This window comes from Macrobrachium rosenbergii, chromosome 46, assembly GCF_040412425.1.
Source record: "Macrobrachium rosenbergii isolate ZJJX-2024 chromosome 46, ASM4041242v1, whole genome shotgun sequence".
Classification (NCBI taxonomy): domain Eukaryota; kingdom Metazoa; phylum Arthropoda; class Malacostraca; order Decapoda; family Palaemonidae; genus Macrobrachium; species Macrobrachium rosenbergii.
The window spans coordinates 51,927,989-51,948,324 of record NC_089786.1 but is presented as its reverse complement, the minus strand read 5'-3'; the positions used below and the strand labels follow the sequence as shown (position 1 = coordinate 51,948,324).

The 20,336-nt window shown below is 38.4% G+C and overlaps 1 protein-coding gene across 3 annotated transcripts in view; it reads right to left on the bottom strand.

Moving 5' to 3' along the window:
- LOC136830339 (uncharacterized) overlaps positions 1-20,336 on the bottom strand; it is a 69,992-nt gene that overhangs the window by 31,375 nt on the left and 18,281 nt on the right. For all 3 annotated transcript variants that reach the window (XM_067089780.1, XM_067089778.1, XM_067089779.1), the window contains exons 4-10: positions 20,217-20,305; positions 18,572-18,640; positions 16,529-16,667; positions 14,357-14,505; positions 12,661-12,760; positions 10,697-10,763; positions 8,761-9,025 (exon numbers count right to left, since the gene is read on the bottom strand). In XM_067089780.1, coding sequence (XP_066945881.1) covers positions 8,761-9,025; positions 10,697-10,763; positions 12,661-12,760; positions 14,357-14,505; positions 16,529-16,667; positions 18,572-18,640; positions 20,217-20,305 — 878 coding nt within the window. The remainder of the gene's footprint in view (positions 1-8,760; positions 9,026-10,696; positions 10,764-12,660; positions 12,761-14,356; positions 14,506-16,528; positions 16,668-18,571; positions 18,641-20,216; positions 20,306-20,336) is intronic.

Here is a 20,336-nt window from a genome sequence, read left to right as displayed (position 1 = left end):
ACCTACGTGTAAATTCGTCCCCAAAGGAGGCTACCTGACTTTTCAAAAGGCATACGGGCAGTCCCTGGGTTACACTTACGTCGTTCAGTTTACTACACTTTTCAAATATATTCATCAAAAAATCGTTCCGGGTTGAAGTGGATGTTCTGCGTTTACGCCATTTTCAGTTTTACGTTGCGGCGTAAGTGACGGGACTACTGTAGTTTCTGAGCGTGCACTTGTTGACTGAACGCCCTGCCTGGGTCGCTCACGCAGGCATTTGTAACTATACCAAACATACCATACTGACATTTTCGCTTCTGTTGTGCTAGGATACATCTTGCTAGGTTGCTGTTACTTTAGAGTGTCCTGCTTCCTCATCTTCACTGTGCATCAAGTTTCTTCGTAGTTTTCAGTCTTATGTCGTGGCGTGAGAGACGATACTAGTTTCTGAGGGTGTACTCACTGACCGGAGAACGACCTGACTGGGTCGCTCAAGCAGGAGTGTGTAACAACACCAAACAAACCATCACACGTTTGTCTCCGTTGTGCTAGGTTGTATCTTGCTGTTGTTGTTGCTTCAGCGTGTTGTGCATCATAAAATTTACTGTGGCTCCAAAATGTCAAGTTTCTTCGCCTGATGGCAAGAAGAGGAAGGCCATCATGAAGGACGGTAAATTTGACATTGTAAAGCGTTCGGAGAAGGGAGAAACAAACACTGAAATTGGTCGCGCAAGGGCCTTAGTAGGACAATGGTCGTGACCATGGTAAAGGATAAAAAGCGTATCCTAAAGCACACTCAAGGTGCTGCTCCCATGAAGGTGACAATAATTAATACAAAGCAACACAGTCAAAACCTTGTGGACATGGAAAAATTATTGTTGGTCTGGCATGAAGACCAGAACCAATGATGTGTTCCAGTGAGCCTTAGTGTGATTCAGGAAAACACTAGGGAGTTGCATAATGCAGAAGAATGGGGAAGGCAGCATTAGTGAAGAATTCGCAGCCAGCAGAGGTTGGTTTAACCAGTTTAAGGCTTGTGCACAACCTTAAGCTGCAAGGTTAGTGCTGATCATGCAGCAGCAAAGTTTTCCTAGTGGTTTGGCTGAGATAATCAGGGAGGGAGGCTATTGTGCTCAGCAAGTGCTTAATGTGGATGAGACAGGCATATTCTGGAAACGAATGCCTAGTCGTACTTACCTCTCCAAGGAGAAGTCAGTACCAGGCCCTAAGGTCAGTAAGGAGAGACTGACTTTACTCCTTGACGGTAATGCTAGTGGCGACTTCAAGCTTAAGCCCTTCTTGGTCTATTTGGCTGAAAATCCAAGGGCTTTAAAGGGCCCCTTCAAGAGTCAACTCCCTGTTATTTGGAAGTCTAACCAGAAGGCTTGGTTTACCTTGATGATCTTTGAAGACTGGTTCAGTGATCACTTTGTGCCTGCAGTGGAGTGGTACTGTGCCTCAAAAGGTCTACCGTTTAAGGTCCCGATTGTTTTAGACAATGCCCCTTGTCACCCTCTGAGTCTGAGTGATATGCACCTGAATGTGAAGGTAGTGTATTTTCCTCCAAATACTACTTCACTTTCACAGCCGACGGACAAGGGAATCACTGCTAACTTCAAGGCCTACTAACTCAAGAGGACAATTTGCAGTGCTTTGAGGGCTGCTGAAGGTAACCAGGAGTTGACTCTGAAGCAATTTTGGAAGGCCTACAATATTGCAGAGGCTGTGAAGAATATTGCAAGTGCTTGGGATGAAGTAAAGATGACAACTTTGAATGGGGCCTGGAAGAAACTGTGTCCACAGTTTCTGAATAAATTTGAGGGGTTTGACAAGGCAGAGGATTTGGAAACTGACAAAGAAAACTGTTGGATTAAGCAAGAAGCTAAATTTGGAGGTGGAAGCTGAGGATGTCACCGAGCTGTTGGTATCCCATGGAGAGGAGTTATAGGCACAAGATCTCACTGACCTGGAGAAGCCGATGATACAAGAGGAGAAAGAGGCACCAGTCCCAAACCCCGGGGCATTAAGTGCTAAGGGCTTGGCAGAGGGTTTTTCTCACTTGGAGAGATTGACGGCATGTTCTGAGGCTGAGGACCTAACATGGAAAGGTTTGTCAAGGTTTGAAAAGGGATCATGGGTTGCCTTTTTAGGAGAAGCAGATGAAGAAAAGTGTGCAGTCTAGGGTGGACACTTCAAGAAGAATTCTCTAACACCATCTGCCATTCCTAATCTAGGTAAGGAATTCTTCACATTCCTTTTTACTACTGTATATATGTTTTATAAAATTTAATACTATTAATTTTATAAAACTGTTTCCGTAATTTATTTATATTTGCATATGTACTGTATTGCATAACCCAATAATTTTTATCATTACAGAAGTGATGCCTGACCCAGATTCCCCTGAACCTGTAACCATTCCAGCTCCATCAGGTAAGGAAGTCTTCAATTTTTTTTCATTGTTATAATTTGTTTTACTGTACTGAACTGTTTTTACTGTAGTATATAATATATTTACTGTTACATAACCTGATTTTTTTTCATTATCATTCCAGGTTTTCTCTTTGAGACTGATGACCTGGGCGCCCCTGAACCCTTCATGGGTTTCCAAAGTCCAGCAGGTAAGGAATTAACTTTTTTTTTTTAAATGTTTTATAAATTGTTATAATTTTAGAAAAAGAAAGTGTACATTACATACTACGACTGTACAGTAATAATTTATATACTTGACATAATATACAACTGTTATCATCATCATTCCAGATCCTCCCATCCCAACTCACCCTCTCCAGCTTCCTCAGAAACAGTGATCTCACCCTCTGATTCCAACTCACTAGTCCCTGTACCCTCCCAATGTCCATCTGGTAAGGAATTCTTCACTTTTTTATTTTTAGGAGTTCAGATTTTTAAAGATTGTGATATAAAGCACTTACTGTATTTATTACTTATTGTATCATTTTTATCTTTATCATTCCAGACTCCACATCGTAGGCCTGTTCTACATCCACACAGTATGCCCATCCCAGTAAGCAAGCCAACCACTAGAATTAGGTAAGGAATTCTTCACTTTTTTTTATTTTATGAATTGTTATACATTCTACAAAGTACTGTAATATTTATGCATTGTACTTTATTCTAATTTTTATCATTATATTATCATTCCAGACTGCCAAGCACCTTTACCTACTGACCTCTACTAGAGCTCCCCCATCCTAGCCTACATCTTGCAAAATCACTGAAAGGTAAGGAATTCTTCACTTTTTTTCCATGTTTATAAATTTTTGTACTACAGTACTGTACTATACAGTAGTATTTGTTGCATAACATAGTAATTTTATCCTTATCATTCCAGGCTCCCTAACACATGGGAAAGATATCTTCATCTCCCACAAGCTAGCCTACAGCTGTAACGTCCTTCAAAATCACTGAAATTTGGTAAGGAATTCTTCCTTTTTTTCACTTTTATACATTTTATTAACCTATATATTGTGTTATGAAATACTATACACAATTCTTTACAGCAGTGTATGACGGAACAAGAATTTTTTAACAAAAGTTAAGTGCACCTTAGTTTAACCAGACCACTGAGCTGATTAACAGCTCTCCTAGGGCTGGCCCGAAGGATTAGACTTATTTTACGTGGCTAAGAACCAATTGCTTACCTAGCAACAGGACCTACGGCTTATTGTGGAATCCAAACCACATTATAGTGAGAAATGAGTTTCTATCACCAGAAATAAATTCCTCTAATTCTTCATTGGCCAGCCAGAGACTCGAACTCGGGACTAGCAGAGTGCTAGCCGAGAACTCTACCGACTTGTCCAACAAGGAACTAAAACAAGAACTTGCTGTACTAAATCATTTTTTTGATCATAAATGTATTTGTACATAAGCATGAAAATATTACCATGACGTAACAAACCTAGCATTCTGTTATGAAGAACGCGTCCTGCTGTTCTCAACTACCCACCTATTTTAGACATGCTCTATACAGTAGCAATATCCTAAAATACGTACTGTACAGAAAAAATAATTTCAAAATCATCTCACAACACAGCAAAATATGATAAACTGTATGTACATTATGTGTAGTACAGCAGATGATGCACAAAGTTACGTTAGGCAAAAGAAAATGTGCATGTCTGAATTGTAGGGGATACTTGAGAGTAACAATTGTAGACGGGTACGTAATGTTGTAAGATGACTTTGAAATGATATTGGGGTGTTCTGGGATGATAGTTTGAGGAATATTTCTGTCAGTTTGAGGTATATTTTTGTTTGAGCTGCTAAGTTTGGCGATGAACTGTTAAAATAGGCAGTTATAAGCCTTTTAGGGGTGCATATACTCAAGAGTAACAGTTGCATAAGGGTAATGTAAGCTGGCTTTGGTTGCTTTGGGGTGTATTTTTGCTTGAAATGATATTAAATTGTTGTAGTACGATAATTTAAGGTATATTTTTGTCTGAACTATTAAATGAGGCAGTTAACTGTGAAAATAGGCAGTTATAAGCATTTTAGTTTGAGGGGTACAGGGCATTTGGCAGTTGTAAGCCAGTTATAAGCATTTTTAGAGGGGATTTTGCATTTCTGTGGTGGATTCATGAACCTATCACCGCGTAAAAGGGGGGGAGCACTGTATACTAAGATACATAGTAAATTTTTGCATTCCAGAATCCCCTGAAAAATGGCCACACCAGCATTTCACCAGGAATTACTTAGCTACTTAGCACGACAATTTCAAATTATTACATACTGTACTGTATACTGTACATTACAGTAAAACCCCTATATTCGCGAGGGATGCATACCACCCCCCGCCCCCCGCGAATAGCTAAAATCCGCCGTGAGTACTTAAAAACCCTCTAAAAACACTTAGAACTGCCGATTTTGATAGTTTAAAAACAAAAAAAACTCTAAAAATGCTTATACCTGAGTATTTTAATAGTTTATCACACAAAGTGCATTTAGTCATGAAAATATGAAAATACAGTAATTAGTGAATATTTCTCAGTGTAAAATACCGTGAATGGGCGAACGTTCTGCGAATAATGTGTACATACGTTCCACAGAGAAATCTGCGAATAGATGACATCCCTCATAGTGTAAGAGACACTGGCAGGATATCGAGACACGCAATAAAAAGGGGATAAAAAATACATATGGTAATGTACCAAAAGGACTCCCCTAGAAAGTGACAGTAATACACCATAAAACAACAACTAGAATACGTAAGAATTTGAGATACTGTATATTGGTGTACATCAAGGATCAGCACTGAGGTCTTCGCTATTTTTACGGAAGTAACAGAAAAATGCACAAACGAATGTAGAAAGCAGGGCTCCGTAAAGTTTTTGGCAGAAATGTTCTAAAGATGAAGAGTTGAATGGAGAGGAGAGAACCGAAAATTAAAGTAAACAAAACAAGTCCTTGTACAAGAACTCTCATTTCCTGCGATATGGGGTATGATTTATATGGCGTGAGTGGGGCATAAACAACCAGCTGGCATTCAGATTCAATATATTTTATCAACTGATGAAACCAGTGATGATTTTGGATTCTTATATTGTTAAATATTCTGCTCAACACTGAATTTCAGAATTTCTTAACCAGCAGCAATTCTGAGATATGTTAAGCGTGGGTGCTAATTCTAGTCCTACCATAGCTCATTTATACCAAGAATTTATATAAAAATATTTAACTATCAATCACATTGATAGTAGATTAAGAGTTACACCTTTTGAGTTACTGATAATGTATCACTGAGTAATATAGACACTGATTTTTGTGTATTCTGAAGTTCTTAATACCTCCTATGGCTAACAGTAACCCATATAAAGCAAGTTCCTTTTAGTTTTCTGTAAAAGAAAACTTGTCTGTCCACCGGCACTTTATTCTGTCCGCCCTCTTATCTTACAACTACAGAGGCTAGAGGGCTGCAAATTGGTATGCTGATCATCTGCCCTACAATCATCAACATATCAAATTGCAGCCCTCTAGCCTCAGTAGTTTTTATTTCATTTAAGTTAGCCATATCTGTGCTTCTGGCAACGATACAGGATAGGCCACCAACTCGCTGTGGTTAAAGTTTCATGGGTGCGGCTCATACGTCACTATAACGAGACCACTGAAAGATCGATCTATTTTTGGTGGCCTTGATTAAATAGGCAGTCCCCAGTTATTGGCGGGCTCGGTTATCGGCAATCCGCTTTTTCAACACTTGTCTAGCGATGATAACTGATTTCGGTGCCAATATGCGTCGATTTCGGCATCAATATGCGCCGATTTCGCTTATCAGTGCCGATACGTACCTAACAGAGGCGGCTACAATCGAAAATCAGCAATTTTCAGCACCGATTTTCAGTTATCTGTGAGTTCTGCTTATCGTCACACCGTCGGAACGGAACCCACTTCAATACCTAGGGACTGCCTGTACGCTATAGTGGCTGTACAGAAAAAGATTGTGCCAAAGAAACTTCAGCGCATTTTTCTCATGACAATTGAAGAAATTTCAATTTGAAATATTAGGACTCTCAGAGTTACCTGCTCACAGTTCAACAGACCGGTTAATGTCTAGTAATGCAGGGACTGTATACTAATACTTTCACCCACAATATAAGAAATGCCAATTCCCAAATTGATGCTATACAGATGGACAAGGTATTCTCACAAAGTTTGGCTTTTGCAGCTGGGCACTGTATGGCATAGTTTCACATTATGAAGAGGGATATGGTGGAATGTTTTCTATTGGAGTAATATTTGATACAAAACTCAGTAAATTTCTTATTATTTATCATTTATATCTTTTATTTTACATTTTGTTCCTGTACAGATATACCTCGAGTAATATTGGTAACTGGTTCCAAAACTGGTTTGAAAATCAAATTACCTTGAAAAAAGACCTAGACTCCCTATACACACACACACATCATCATTAACAGCATCGTCACAGATATAATAAAAAAACCCTTTTAATGATTCAGGCTTTTTGCAACATTTTTTTAAAAATACAGTATACATTATCCTTCATATTAATGTTGAGAATATCCACAACCAACAATGATGCTAATATAAAGTCTTTTCAACAGTTTGACATGACAGTTTTTAACAAAAACTACCCTGTACCAATTTTCATTCATGCACTAATCCAAAGAAAAGCAAGAAAAATGTACCAGATGGCAGACACTGATGTGCTTGATAAGCCAGAAATGGAGGTTGGAGGAGAGTGTGGGACTACATCACTGAGATTTTGCTTTCATTCTCCTCTAAAATGAGTTTACAAGGGAACAATGTCACGGTAATGTGTCCCCAAAACTTGAACAAAGCATTCAGAGTTCCAAGCACTACTTATATTGAGCACAGCTTATAAATGTATTTCTTATAAACGCCATGGACTGCGACATCGTCGGCCATTTCTTTCACAGCTATAGACTGCCTTGGCAAACATCCACGGTAACAGTCCTTGAAAATGATGTTCCCCTCGTATATAAGCTGCAAAAAAGAGGTGGTATCGAGGGGGAAGAAAACGACCATGATGTTGGAATGGAAACTGATGATGTTTTGCAGGTGGCCAGGAATGTTGTCTAAAACAAGAAGGATCTTGAATGGGAGGAAGAGTCTGAAGAAACAATCCTCAAAAATGTTGACTGTCAGCCAAGCTTGGTGTTTGACCTTCATATAACTGGAAGTAAGGCCTTGATGTTCTTCAGAGCTACAGGACTCTGGGCATTAAACACCAACAGTGACTTTAATTAAAACCTCAGAACAATTTCCTTCTAACAGATGGGTTAAATGAGCTTTCCTGACCCTGAAGCTGGGTAAAGACTTCTGCATGAAGGCCACTCTCCTCAAAGATCTTTGTTAAAGTTGCCGTAAATTCCACTTCTGTTACTCAGCTGGTCGACACACTTAGATAATTAGTGTCCAGGTGTTGAGTTGGTGGGCTGGACTGAAATCCCTCGATGGGCAGGGGTTGCTGACCCCTGGTGTAACAGGAGGAAAACCTTACCATTGCACTCTAAAACAATTGTTAGGACAGTGTGGAAAGTAAGATGGAAGAAAGAAAATATGAAGAGAGAGGTACAGTAAAAGAAATTAAAGGGATTGCAGCTAGGGCAATAGGCCTTTGCGTACACTGCAAAACCCTCCGGCCACCCCCGGTGCTTTATGAAGAGACGAACCCCAATAATGAATGCTTTGCCGAGGTAGTGGGGACAGTGGGTGGCTCAGTTGTTTCTTACAATTTCTGAATGAAAAGAAGAATAACAGCGTTCAGGGTACTCTCAACAAGTTCATGTTGCGTACAAATCCAAATGAAGAAATTCAGCTTTCGACGCCATCTGTAAAAGTCTTCTCCTCTCTCCACTGCTTCTTCTCCAACCCATCAAGCACATCGACATCACAAATAAATTCTTTTTTTACATATCCTTTAATTTTTTTGTTACATTCTTGAAAACTGATCAGTACAAATATACTTTACCGAAAAGACAGCAAAACGCTCGATTATGGCACAACTTACTGTAAAAGTACGTGGGGTTATAGCTTGCTCATAGGGGCTTGTAGGGTGTCAAGGTTGTTTTTTAAGGGTTTATTCAACAAAGATTGTCTTTCAACTGAAGTTGCGAGTCTTGGAACAAATTAATGATGCATTCTGAGGCATTACTGTGTATATTACACTTAAAAAAAAAAAAAAAAGCTTAAATTCACAGGAAAAAAAAAAACAAAAAACTGTACACCACTGGGGTGGAGCGTAATTAGAACTTCATCCAAAAGGCTACTCACCAACTTTAGGTTCCCAGACTCTTCTAAAAGTTGGAAAATAGGCGCGCTTCCTCTTCTGATTTCGCTTCCAGTCATCGTTTCCGCATCTCGGAAGGATACAGAGGCCGTTACAGGTGGTACAATTTCTGGTGGGATTTCTCTTATAGGAGATATACTTGGCGATCTGATTTCCTTTTTTACGAATATTTCCGGGCTTGCAACTCGAGAAAATTTCCTTTTGAAATATTCAGATGGTGGTGAACGCTCCCGTTTCACTGGGAAAGGCCTGTCGGGAAAGTAAGTGTGTTTAGCATTTCGTGTGCTTAAAATGATCCTATTGGTAATGCTATGTCGAGGTAGGATAAAACAAACAAACCACAAATGTTTCAATTTAAATGAATTTTCTTCCTTTGATGCTATACACACTATACACTTTTATCTTGTGCTACAGAAATGCAACAAATATACTATAGGATTCATGATACAAAATCCTTGAATAATTAATAAGATACAGTTTAACTGCACCATGGCATGTGTGCTATGCAGACCTACATAAGTGCTATCTATTGTGGTACAGAATACAGTATATGGTGCCAAAGGTCCACTGAAGCATTCCACTCAGCTGTCCAGCTTCTCTAACTTATTCTACTCTCATTTCTTACCGACGAACAAATATTTCACATGAGCCCTGTTTGAGTCTGGCAACATGGCTTTGCGGTCTTGTTGATTTATGGGGTAACAATGATAGGAACAGAGACTTACTCATGTGGTAAGTGCATTCAACTTAGCCTTTCCAGGTTTTTATAGGGACCGTGCAGAAGTAAAGATGGCAGTGTTCAGTTCTTTCAAAAAATCAGTTTTAGTATGATTACAAAAGTAACTTCCGGATGGAATTTTATCTTACCTGGAAAATGTATAAACAAGGTTTTTCGTCGTTTGAGAGGGAACTAGTTCAGGGATCGTCTCCTAAATGTCAACTTAACAGACTAGAATGGAATGGAATATAAAATTTAGGCCAAAGGCCAAGTGCTGGGACCTATGAGGTCATTCAGCACTGAGAGAAAAATCGACAGTAAAAAGGCTTTAAAGGTGTAACAGGAGGAAAACTTCCCAGTTGCACTGTGAAACTATTGTTAGGAGAAAGTGGAAAGTAAGACGGAAGGAAGAGAATATGAAAGGAGGACGAGTAAAGTGAATGAAAGGGTCGAAGGGATGTTGTAAGGAACCTTAAGTACTGCTAAGTGCACCACATGAGGTGCACTGACTACACTACTCCCTCTACAGGGGGCCTGCAGACAGGTAACGTTAAGGCAAGACCCACTAGTATAGGCTACATGATACTACTTCAAAGCTGGGGTCGCAATTGTGTGGAAATCTCATTCTTTCTTACCTCTCTTGTTACAAAGTAACAATACAAGTGGGATTAATAACATAAAAAATATACTGCATTGTGAGGTGTAAGTGTGTTCGTCTGGTGATTTTATACTGAGCTGAGTAGAGCATTCTGTAATGCAGTTTGCCATTTTTACATCAAATATCTAATAAATATTTCACCCAGATTTCCACGTGTGTCCAGGGTTTATCAGAGACGTTTTACAGCAATATCTGGTATGGCGTATGAAAATTTACAAAATCCATCACAGTCCAATGCACGCCATTTAATACTTGAACTTAAGATTATTGTATATCACAGGTTGAAACCTTGGGTAAATATGTAATGTGGTATACTTGCTGATATACATAATGAAATGAATCACATTTTAATAAGGGATATCAGCTTTGTCAAAAACGGAATAAAATAATGATACCCAATCCATGCAAGAAAGAGCGGGTTAAATTGACAAGTTCAGTGGTAACTAATATCTAACCTAATTTCTGAAGAGCAAAGAAATTTCCCCTAATAAGAGATTTCCACAGTACACAGTATAACAAATACCAGAGGTAGAGTAATACTTACTTGAATTTTATTTCCTCTTCCATTTTTATCTCTTCCTTCTTTACCACTTCGAGAACCATCTGGTTTGCTGTAAAAGGAGACGAAGTCGAAGCTTTAGTGTCATGCAACAACATCCTAACAGAAGTCAAGGTGTAAGTGAAACTGCAGTTAACTACGTCAGATTATGATATCAATCAAACAATATATATAAAAGCAAAGAACAATTAAAAAGTGACATTTAAGGACAAGAGATATTGTTAAAGCTGGAAAAGAAGTGTGACACAACTGTTGATGGGATTTTTAGTGAGCCAAAACCTATTGCGTCTGGAGTTCCATAGGGTAGCGTTCTTGGTCCACTGTTATTCGTAGTGTTTACTAGCGATAAAGTTGTTGGCATGGAAAAGAAGACTGTTCAATATGCCGATGACGCAACACTTGGGGATGCAGTGAAGCCTCCACTTACGAAAAATGAAGCTGCCCTCAGCCTCAATCAAGACAAGGACCAGATCAGGGAATGGTGTAGTCAGTGGGGCACAAGGCTGAACTCCAGTAAAATGAAAACACTACTGATCAGCAGATCTTGTACACATTTTCCATCCCATCCTCCCCTTCAGGAGGATAGGACTGTGCTGAATGAGTCTGAAGCTTTAACTATTCTAGGTGTAACTTTTGACTCACATCTTACTTTTGAGAAACACCTGATGAAAGTTTCCCCAAATGCTGCAAGAAAGTTTGGTGCTGTTTGTAAGACCTAGGTTACTGCTGTGCTCATGTAACCTCTGTGAATAATCAACGCTGTTTTCACCAAACTCACCGAGGTCAGAAGTCTTCTACGACAAAGTCAGAGTATTCTTAATATAGTAACCTTCACTAAATAAAAACTTATCTTCATTTAACAATTTAGTTTACCTTCTCCACTCTCGTAAGGCTGGCCGAAGGGGTTTATTCTTGATAGATCTCATTCAATCAACTGCGGCGTCTTCAAAACTTAATAACTGCAAGCCAGACTCGCAGAATAATACAAATACCCTAAGCTGATGTGACATCAACTAAGAGGCAGTGTACGTGAGCTATATATGTTATCCGTAAGTTGCCACTCATTTTGAGTCCATGCGGTCCAGAAATAAACAAAAAATGCCAAAGCTGGTTAGCAAAGAGAACCAAACAGTCACAAAAATGGTAAAACCAAAGGTTTACTGATTTCCCAGATGGCGTGGACTAGCAGATGTTATGAAGCCAAACAAGAGGGGGGCTACCTTCTCTGCCTAAATAAAGTAGTGGATAACGTACGCAATGGGGAATAAGGTCTCCTTGCAACAGAAAGGTATGATATTAAGATGGGTTAACAGCAGGACGTTAATTCAATTAACCTCTCAAGTTGATTATGTTGAAGAGAGAACGGCAAGAAACGACCCCCAACGCGAAATATGAAAGTATTTTGGAAAATGGCTAGACAAAGCCAATATCAAGTTACAGAGGTAAAATAAACTTCCACGAGCAATAGCCCAACTTTTCTAATCAGATTTAGCAATGTTATCGTTACTATTATTATTATAAACATTTTGGTAATGCTGCAGAATGGTTGCACAAATGTCATTCTGCTTTGCACAATGTCATATTGGGGCGGTGCAGAGGGGAGGGGGAGAGTCCCCAAGCCAGTCAAGACATGAAGCTCTAAGTTAAGGTTAGGTTAGCATGCATCCCTATTGAAATATGCCTTTGATATGCTTTTTAAGCATAAGGCAAAATCCTGGGAGAATGACAATGCACAGTGGAGGCTCTTGATTTGAAATGTGAAATTGGGATCTGCTAAAGTTAAAAAAAATGTATTTTTCCTTTTATTTCATAAACACCTTCGCATATAAAAATGGATGAATTACTACACGGGAAAAGAAAAACCTCAAAATCATATAAAAATGGATGCATAACTAAGCTGTTAAAGTAAAACCTCAAAAATGTAAGTGAACCAAATGTTCTATACTCACTGAAGTCTATTATAGAAGCATGTATTTTCCCCTCAAACCTCTCATACTGAGCGAGAACGTCGCTGAAACCATTATTTGGGTATATTCCAAATTTGACACTCTGAAAGCAAGATACAGAGGGTAAAAAACGAGACAAAAATGAAAGAGAATAAGGTACACTTTCAATTACAAGAAAAAAAAGTACATGTAATATATCCAAGACATTTTAATATAGATTTTCCTTTAGCAAAACTTTAATCCTGTAATTATTGCCAGTGAATGCCATACCTAAGCCTAGTTGTACATACCATAAGCAACTTGCATGTCTGTGAATCATATTTGTACTCAAAATTCTGAAACTATACATTGTGAATTTTCGTACATACGCACATGTTGTGTTCTGCTTTCAACTCTTTTATCTTTTGTTACTTTCTCTGTAATCTTCATTTTATTTCTTAATTTACTTTATTCTTCATGTATACATCACTTTACCCCAGACTTCCATTTACTGTAACTCATGGCTCTGACATTTAAGTTATTTTTCTTTACTACCTGCCTTTCCATATTTCTACATTTTTCTAAATTGAGTACATACTGCACATACATACAAATACAAATGCAGAACCACTTGCCTTTAACACATATTCCTATAACTCAAATCACCTACCACAGGAACCTAAGGTATACTTGCAGTTCACTGATATCGCAGAATGAACACCAGTACAGTACACGATACAGTGCAAAATTTTTCAATGAACAGCTCGAGTAACTACACGGCACAAATGAGCCACAAAGTTAACAACTGTACAAGATTCATTATCAATACATGTATTTCCATTTTGTTGACAAGATGTGTTCCCAACTATCAACCAAAATGTTAAATGTTCTGTTTCTGAGGATTTTTCTTTTGCGATCTTCGGTGAATGACAACCCTCCATCATAAATCACTCCAAATGACTAGGTGAACATTTGAGTTCTCTCTTTTATAGATAATTTTCTTGAATAGCAACAATATCATAAACTGATCCTTTCATTTGCAAAAATTATTAACCAACTGCTTTCAATGCTGGTAACTACAGAACAAGCTAATTAAACTGATATCATTAAGATTCCTATAAATGTACAAAATTATTTACTCACATGAAAATAATTAGAGAAATCAAACACTTAACACAAAACTAGTTCACGAAGGTAAATTAAAGTGATTGCTAGGGGCTTAGCCTCTCCACCTTGCCTGAAAAAATGAATAACTAAATACTTTCCCTGACAATAACCCACGGCTGTTATTGACTCATACTGCCTTTGCTTTTGTGAGGTTAGTAAATTCTGTCACCAAACTCTTGCTACACAAATGCATTTCATTCCCACTAAGCTCTATTATACAGTATTCCTTAACACTGTCCAGCTCCTCTTATCCTCCTCTTTAACACCTGGGTTGTAAATGACAACTCAGGCAGTTCTGTTTCTTTTAAGGTGCAAAATACAGACGTCATTCAATAAATCTTGGTTGCAACTGGTCTCTACAAAAACTATTTTAACTATAAAAGACTGATATTTTCTGTAAAACACTAGAAACGCATCTTTTTTTTGTGATTTGAAAACTCCATGGGTTGAAAAAAAATCTCTAAGTTAACTACATGAGGCTAGAACTGTGATTTAGCACTGGTCGAACAGGGAGGAATCTGACTCACAAAATAACAGATAAGAGATACTTTACCATGTATGTTTCATTATGAGTGTTCCCCAGAAGATGTTTATACATCTTGTTTTTGCAGACTCCTCTCACTTTGCTTCCCTTCTTTGTGTGACAGAGCGTGCAGGTGAAATAGGGCCTCTCTTTTATTTCCTTGTAAAGGAAGTGGACTCCTGAAAGCCAAAAAATTCGATTTCCTTCAGATTAACATTTTAAAAGGTGAAGATTCTACGTTCAAAGGGACGTCATCAATATTATTATTATTATTGTTATTATTATTATTAGTGGAAACAAACACACGCAATAATGTATGATACACATTAATGAACTTTCTACTTCGTGCTGGGATTACACACGGGATCTCTTAGGCGAGTCATGGCCATTTCTGACCAGGCCACAGAAGTAATAGAAGAAGCTGGAAACCGGGTACTTACACAGTACCTGAGGAGTTGGCTGGGATGTTGGGTAAGTACTTACTGCAACACGCAACACGCAACAGAATATAGAATTTAGGCCAGAGGCCAAGCGCAGGGACCTATGAGGTCAATCAGCGATGAAATTGAAAGTGACAGTAAAGAGATTTGAAAGGTGTAACAGGAGGTAAACCTTGCAGTTGCACTATGAATAAATTGTCTGGAGAAGGTGGAAAGTAAGACAAAAGAAAGAGAATATAAACAGAGTTACAGTAAAAGGAATGACAGGGGTTGCAGCTAGGGATCGAAGGGACGCTGTAAAGAACTTCAAGTGATGCCTACAGTGCACCGCATGAGGTGCACTGATGGTACTAATGCCTTACGGGGTCTGAACTACTTACAGTATACGGAATGTTTCTCATACGTTTTGTAATTTCTGGCCAAGTAGTTTTGGAGATTTTCAACTGACCCTAACCCATTTTCCCCTATTTTAACAGCTTGCAAAGGGGTAGGATTGCAGCTCCAGTTGAAAAAACATAAACCCCTTTACAAAAGACTATCTTCAGCCAAGTTTGGTTGAAACTGATCCATTGAATCTCGAGCAGTAAAAAAAAAAAAAAAAGGTGAAAAGTTTACATCAGACAGATGTACATATAAAAGTAAAAAAAAAAAGATTGTCCAGTTCTCAAATTAATTACCCTGGAAGTGTTAAATAGAAAGCCTAACATATCTATTCTTTCTTTATTCAGGAGAATATAAATTTTAGACTGGGGACATCAAAAAGAATTAGTGTTACTAATTTAGCCTGCAATGAAGATAAACTTTAATACCCCTATATGAAACTGCAGAGACTTCGGATTCCACAATAAGCTGTAGGTCCCGTTGCTAAGTAACCAATTGGTTCTTAGCCACGTAAAATAAGTCTAATCCTTCGGGCCAGCCCTAGGAGAGCTGTTAATCAGCTCAGTGGTCTGGTAAAACTAAGGTATACTTAACTTAACTTACGACAGGGGTTCTACGTTTTCAATAATGTATGCTTTCACTGTTGGCATACTTCTTCTTTATCTCAGTTCATTTATCACATCTGCCTTTCCATTACATATATAATACTTGTGGAATTAAGGGTACTCGAACCCATCTCTGGTAAAAATAAAAAAAATCAAGGGTAAGAGGGAGGGTGGGTGAGTGACTGACCTACAATTGTACAACTTGTTGTCTTGTTTACATGTACTTGACAAATCAAGTGTATGACTAGATTTTACAAGGCACTGAATCTGATGACACTATATTAAAACAGTCCAATTCATCGACTGGTTATGCCACCTTTAAAAAGAAGCCATAATAAAGTAATTCTATTGTCCTCAAACTGGTCACACTTGTTTGACTGTGAATATAAAATGAGTATACCAAGCAACCTGACCAAATTTCCATCAAGGAATCCAGCGTCAACATTAACAGTTACATAAATTTATATAAACATCCATTATTATTTATATTTATATTTTACCATTAAAGACAAAAACGCTTTGGGCCCACCCTGAGTCAAGTGTGGCTCAGTGGTATGGTTGAAGTATCTGATAATAATAATAATAATAATAATAATAATAATAATAATAATAATAATAATGTACATTACTTCAGAGCACAATAACCTTACCATAAGTTGTTTAAAAAGATTTACCAGAAGAGACTCTATAGTCGAAGAAAGCCGATTAACCTTTATGAAATGAAGCTTTAAGGAAGCCACAAGAAATAGGAGAGAGAGAGAGAGAGAGACACAAACCCAGAATGGTATCCTTGCAGTGATCGATCATGTCTTCTAGCGAATCTGGTTCGAAGATTCCTTTCGGAAGGTTATGCGGCTGTTTCTTCAGGCTTGTTTGTATGTTGGGGTCCTTAATACAGATTCTCTGCTGTCGTACCTGTACCAAAAAAGAAACGCGTATCAGCAGAAAGATAAAAGACGAAAACATGACAGTCTTACTTTCGAAAGGAATTTTGCTTCAACATTAAAATAAAATGAACACACTCTAATTCGCTTTCCCTTCGTCAGGTCGGGTGTCGAGAGCGGGTTCTCTCCACGCTTGCCTGTGCTGTGTGCTTTCCGCCTGTGCTCTCACCTTACTCTAGGTCTTCATCTGTTTCCTTCTTACTACAAATATCTTAGCCTAATGAGGATCTCAATCGTTCTGTTTCAAGTCTATTGCTTTTCTGACTAAGTGACAGGGGATAGAGAAAACTCTTGGAAGAGCTTTGGCCTTGACGTCATGCTTAACTGAATTGAACTTAATATAGAATTCAGGTCAAACTCCAAGCACTGGGACCTGTAAGGTCATTCAGCGCTGAAACGGAAATTGACAGTAAAAGGTTTGAAACGTGTAGCAGGAGGAAAACCTCGTGGTTGCACTATGAATCAACTGTTAGGAAGGTGGAAAGCAAGATGGAAGAAAGAGAATATGAAAGGAGGGACAGTTAAAGGAACGAAAGGGGTTGCAGCTAGGGGCCGGAGGCACGCTGCAAAGAACCTTAAGTAATGCCTACAGTGCACCGCATGAGGTGCACTGACGGCACCACCCGCCTTCGGGCGACATTCTCAGCACGAAAGGATGACAAGAAAGATAGTTCTACTCCTGTGCATGGAAACCCTACCAATGATTATACTGCTTACTCTTTTGGCCAAACCCAGAAAGGAAGTCTTCAAAGAAAGAGCACTGAAAGAAGCCTCAGTCACATGGGTTTGAAAGGAGTGCCTCTAAGGTGTCTCAAGATTTCATACCATCCAGATGCTTGGCACAACACCTCCACATAATTTATTTCACCTTATGATCTGCCCACTGTACTCCAGTCATGAAACTTACCATTCTGTGGTCATTATTATTCTTCACTATCTCCTCCATTCTTTGTCAGTGCCCATAATATAAAAGTAACACCTCAAATTAATGGACATTATTATAATCAAGTTCACAATGCAGTCACAATAAACAAATTACATTTTCTTTGGAAGCTTGAATTTCAAGTTAATGGCCCCTATGGTGGACTTGTTCCATATGAATAAGGTTCTTCATCTTCTGAATAACAAAAATCAAATTTTGGCACTTTGGCCATGAAAGAGCATCACGGCTGTATTTTTCAAACGCCATTTCTAACTAAGATCTCTGTGCAATTACTGGTATATCACCATGCAATTTGCACTTGAAACTGAGTTAATACTTATAAATTTAAAATATATTAACCAAATCATACTGAAATATGGGCTAACACTTATAAAATGGAAATGTACTGGAGGCCAGCCACTTGTCCATGGTGAAAATGGGGCTACCAAAATACATGAATACCTTTTATTGATGCTCTCCCAAGAGACTGACTCCAGATTTCTTCCCTCTTTCAAAAGAATCAAGTCCCAGGGCACTAGCGCCGGACAGGGCATTACACTATGTGTGACAAAAGGTCTGCGTACAGTATTAGTACAGACATCACCCTACTTAAGAACATTCAACTTATAAGCATTCAGAGATACATACAAATGGGATTGCACATTAAAATTCTATTGAGAGTGCTCCTCTTTGCCACCCGTACGTTCAAATTTTGTTTTGAGTGCCTCTTCTGTACATAAAGTGCTGGACGTACAGTGTACTGTGTTTTAAGATGAAAAAACTTAAAGCACTGTATTGATTTTATATCATACTGTACTTAAATAAGAATGAAGAATACCGTAACCAACTTGCAAAATTCAACATACAAACTCGTTTGTAAGTAGGGTGGTGTCTGTAGACACATAATATGAAGGAGGCAATGCACAGCATACAAAATGAAATAATTAACTTACCTTTTTATGTGGTTTTCCCTTTTCATGAGTGATGAAAGGATCATAGCCCGTCAACTCGACGTTGCACGTCTGAAACACAAGAAAACGAGTCACTTCAGTATAACTCCTGTACTTATGACCAAAACATCAATGAAATAGGGGGAATATTTAATGACTTGCATTTTCCTGGATACACAAACCCTTGTCTTTTCATGGATACCTTCAGCGGCAGCTGGTCCAGTTTCTGAAACTTGGTAACAAAGCTTTTAAATCTGGCACTGCGGGTAACCAACCACTCGTGAAATTCCTTCTCTCTTTCTTTAAGTCCTCAGCTGAAGACCCTTTTGGGCAACGTCAACGGACTGTAACCCAAGGGAAATCAGTCTATGGAGAGAGAGAAATATAAAGGAATAGAAAATAAAACTGACACACCTGAAATTCAGGTGATGTCAGCCGAGAGGAGGAGTGAATTTGCTCCTTGCTTATATATTTGGAGATCAGGAGATTCCACATTTTAATTCTAGCCACGATAAGACTCCTAGCTTTCCTTCGACAGCCCAGCAACACGGGGTTGGTTACAGGTGGGATTATGACCGACACTTTGGGTTTGTGAATCTAGGAAAAGTGAGAAGTACCTTACATTCCTACAAGGACACAAATTCTTGTCTTTTAATAAATATAAGATGAAATAATGTCATTTTACCAACATTGCTTTCACAACTGGCTACATTCTCCAGGAGTGTAAAATTTTCCCCGGAATAAACGTCAAGAATATTTATCTCTAATACCAAATAATAATTTCTAATATACAAATATTAGAGATTTCACCTACAGTGAAATACCAGACAATAACAGCACACCTCACCTTAGCAGCCTTCTGTACTTTTTTTGCTATGCTACCAATTTAGAAGGTATATTTTTAGATGAATCTCTCAAATGGGACGTTAAGAGTAAAGGACAGGTTAGCTTAGGTCAGGAACTATGTGGATTGCTGTTAGCCGTAAGATATCCAGGAAATATTCAGGTGCAGGCTACAGTATAGGGCAGTGGTTTTCAATCTTTTTTTAGTGATGGCACCCTAACTAATGTAATCATTATCGTGGCACCCTTCTTCACCATCCCACCATATTGGATGAATCAACTTCTTATGTAATGTGAATAAAATAATTATCCACACTATATATATATATATATATATATATATATATATATATATATATATATATATATATATATATATATATACACAGGAAGTCCCCAGTTAACGGCAGGCTCGGTTAACAGCGATCCGGTTTTATGGGGCTTGTCTAGTGATGAAAATTGGCAATTTTCGGCACCGGCCGTTGACCGAAAACTGGCGCTTTTTGGCACCGATAAGCCCCCAAAATTGCCGATTTTCTGTTAGCAGCAATTTTCGGTTATCATCACACCCTCAGAACGGAACCCCACCGACAATTGGGGACTGCCTGTATTTGTAAAAACAAAGTTTGCAGAAGTCTTCATATAACTATTATTTGTGTGTCTACTCTAATATTTTAATACACACACACATATATATATATATAACTTATTAGAAAACAAGATCCCCCAAAAGTACCAGAAAGTTGAAGTGCTACTTTTTATTAACCCCAACCTCTTGACGCACCAAAAAAAGAAACATACGTACCAAACATCTGACCTTCAAACGACAGCTATTCTGGCATTCCATGTAGTCAATGTTATAATCATTCCCTGGGATCGTGTTATAAACTATATCTGAAAAAAAAAAAAAAAAAAACGACACATA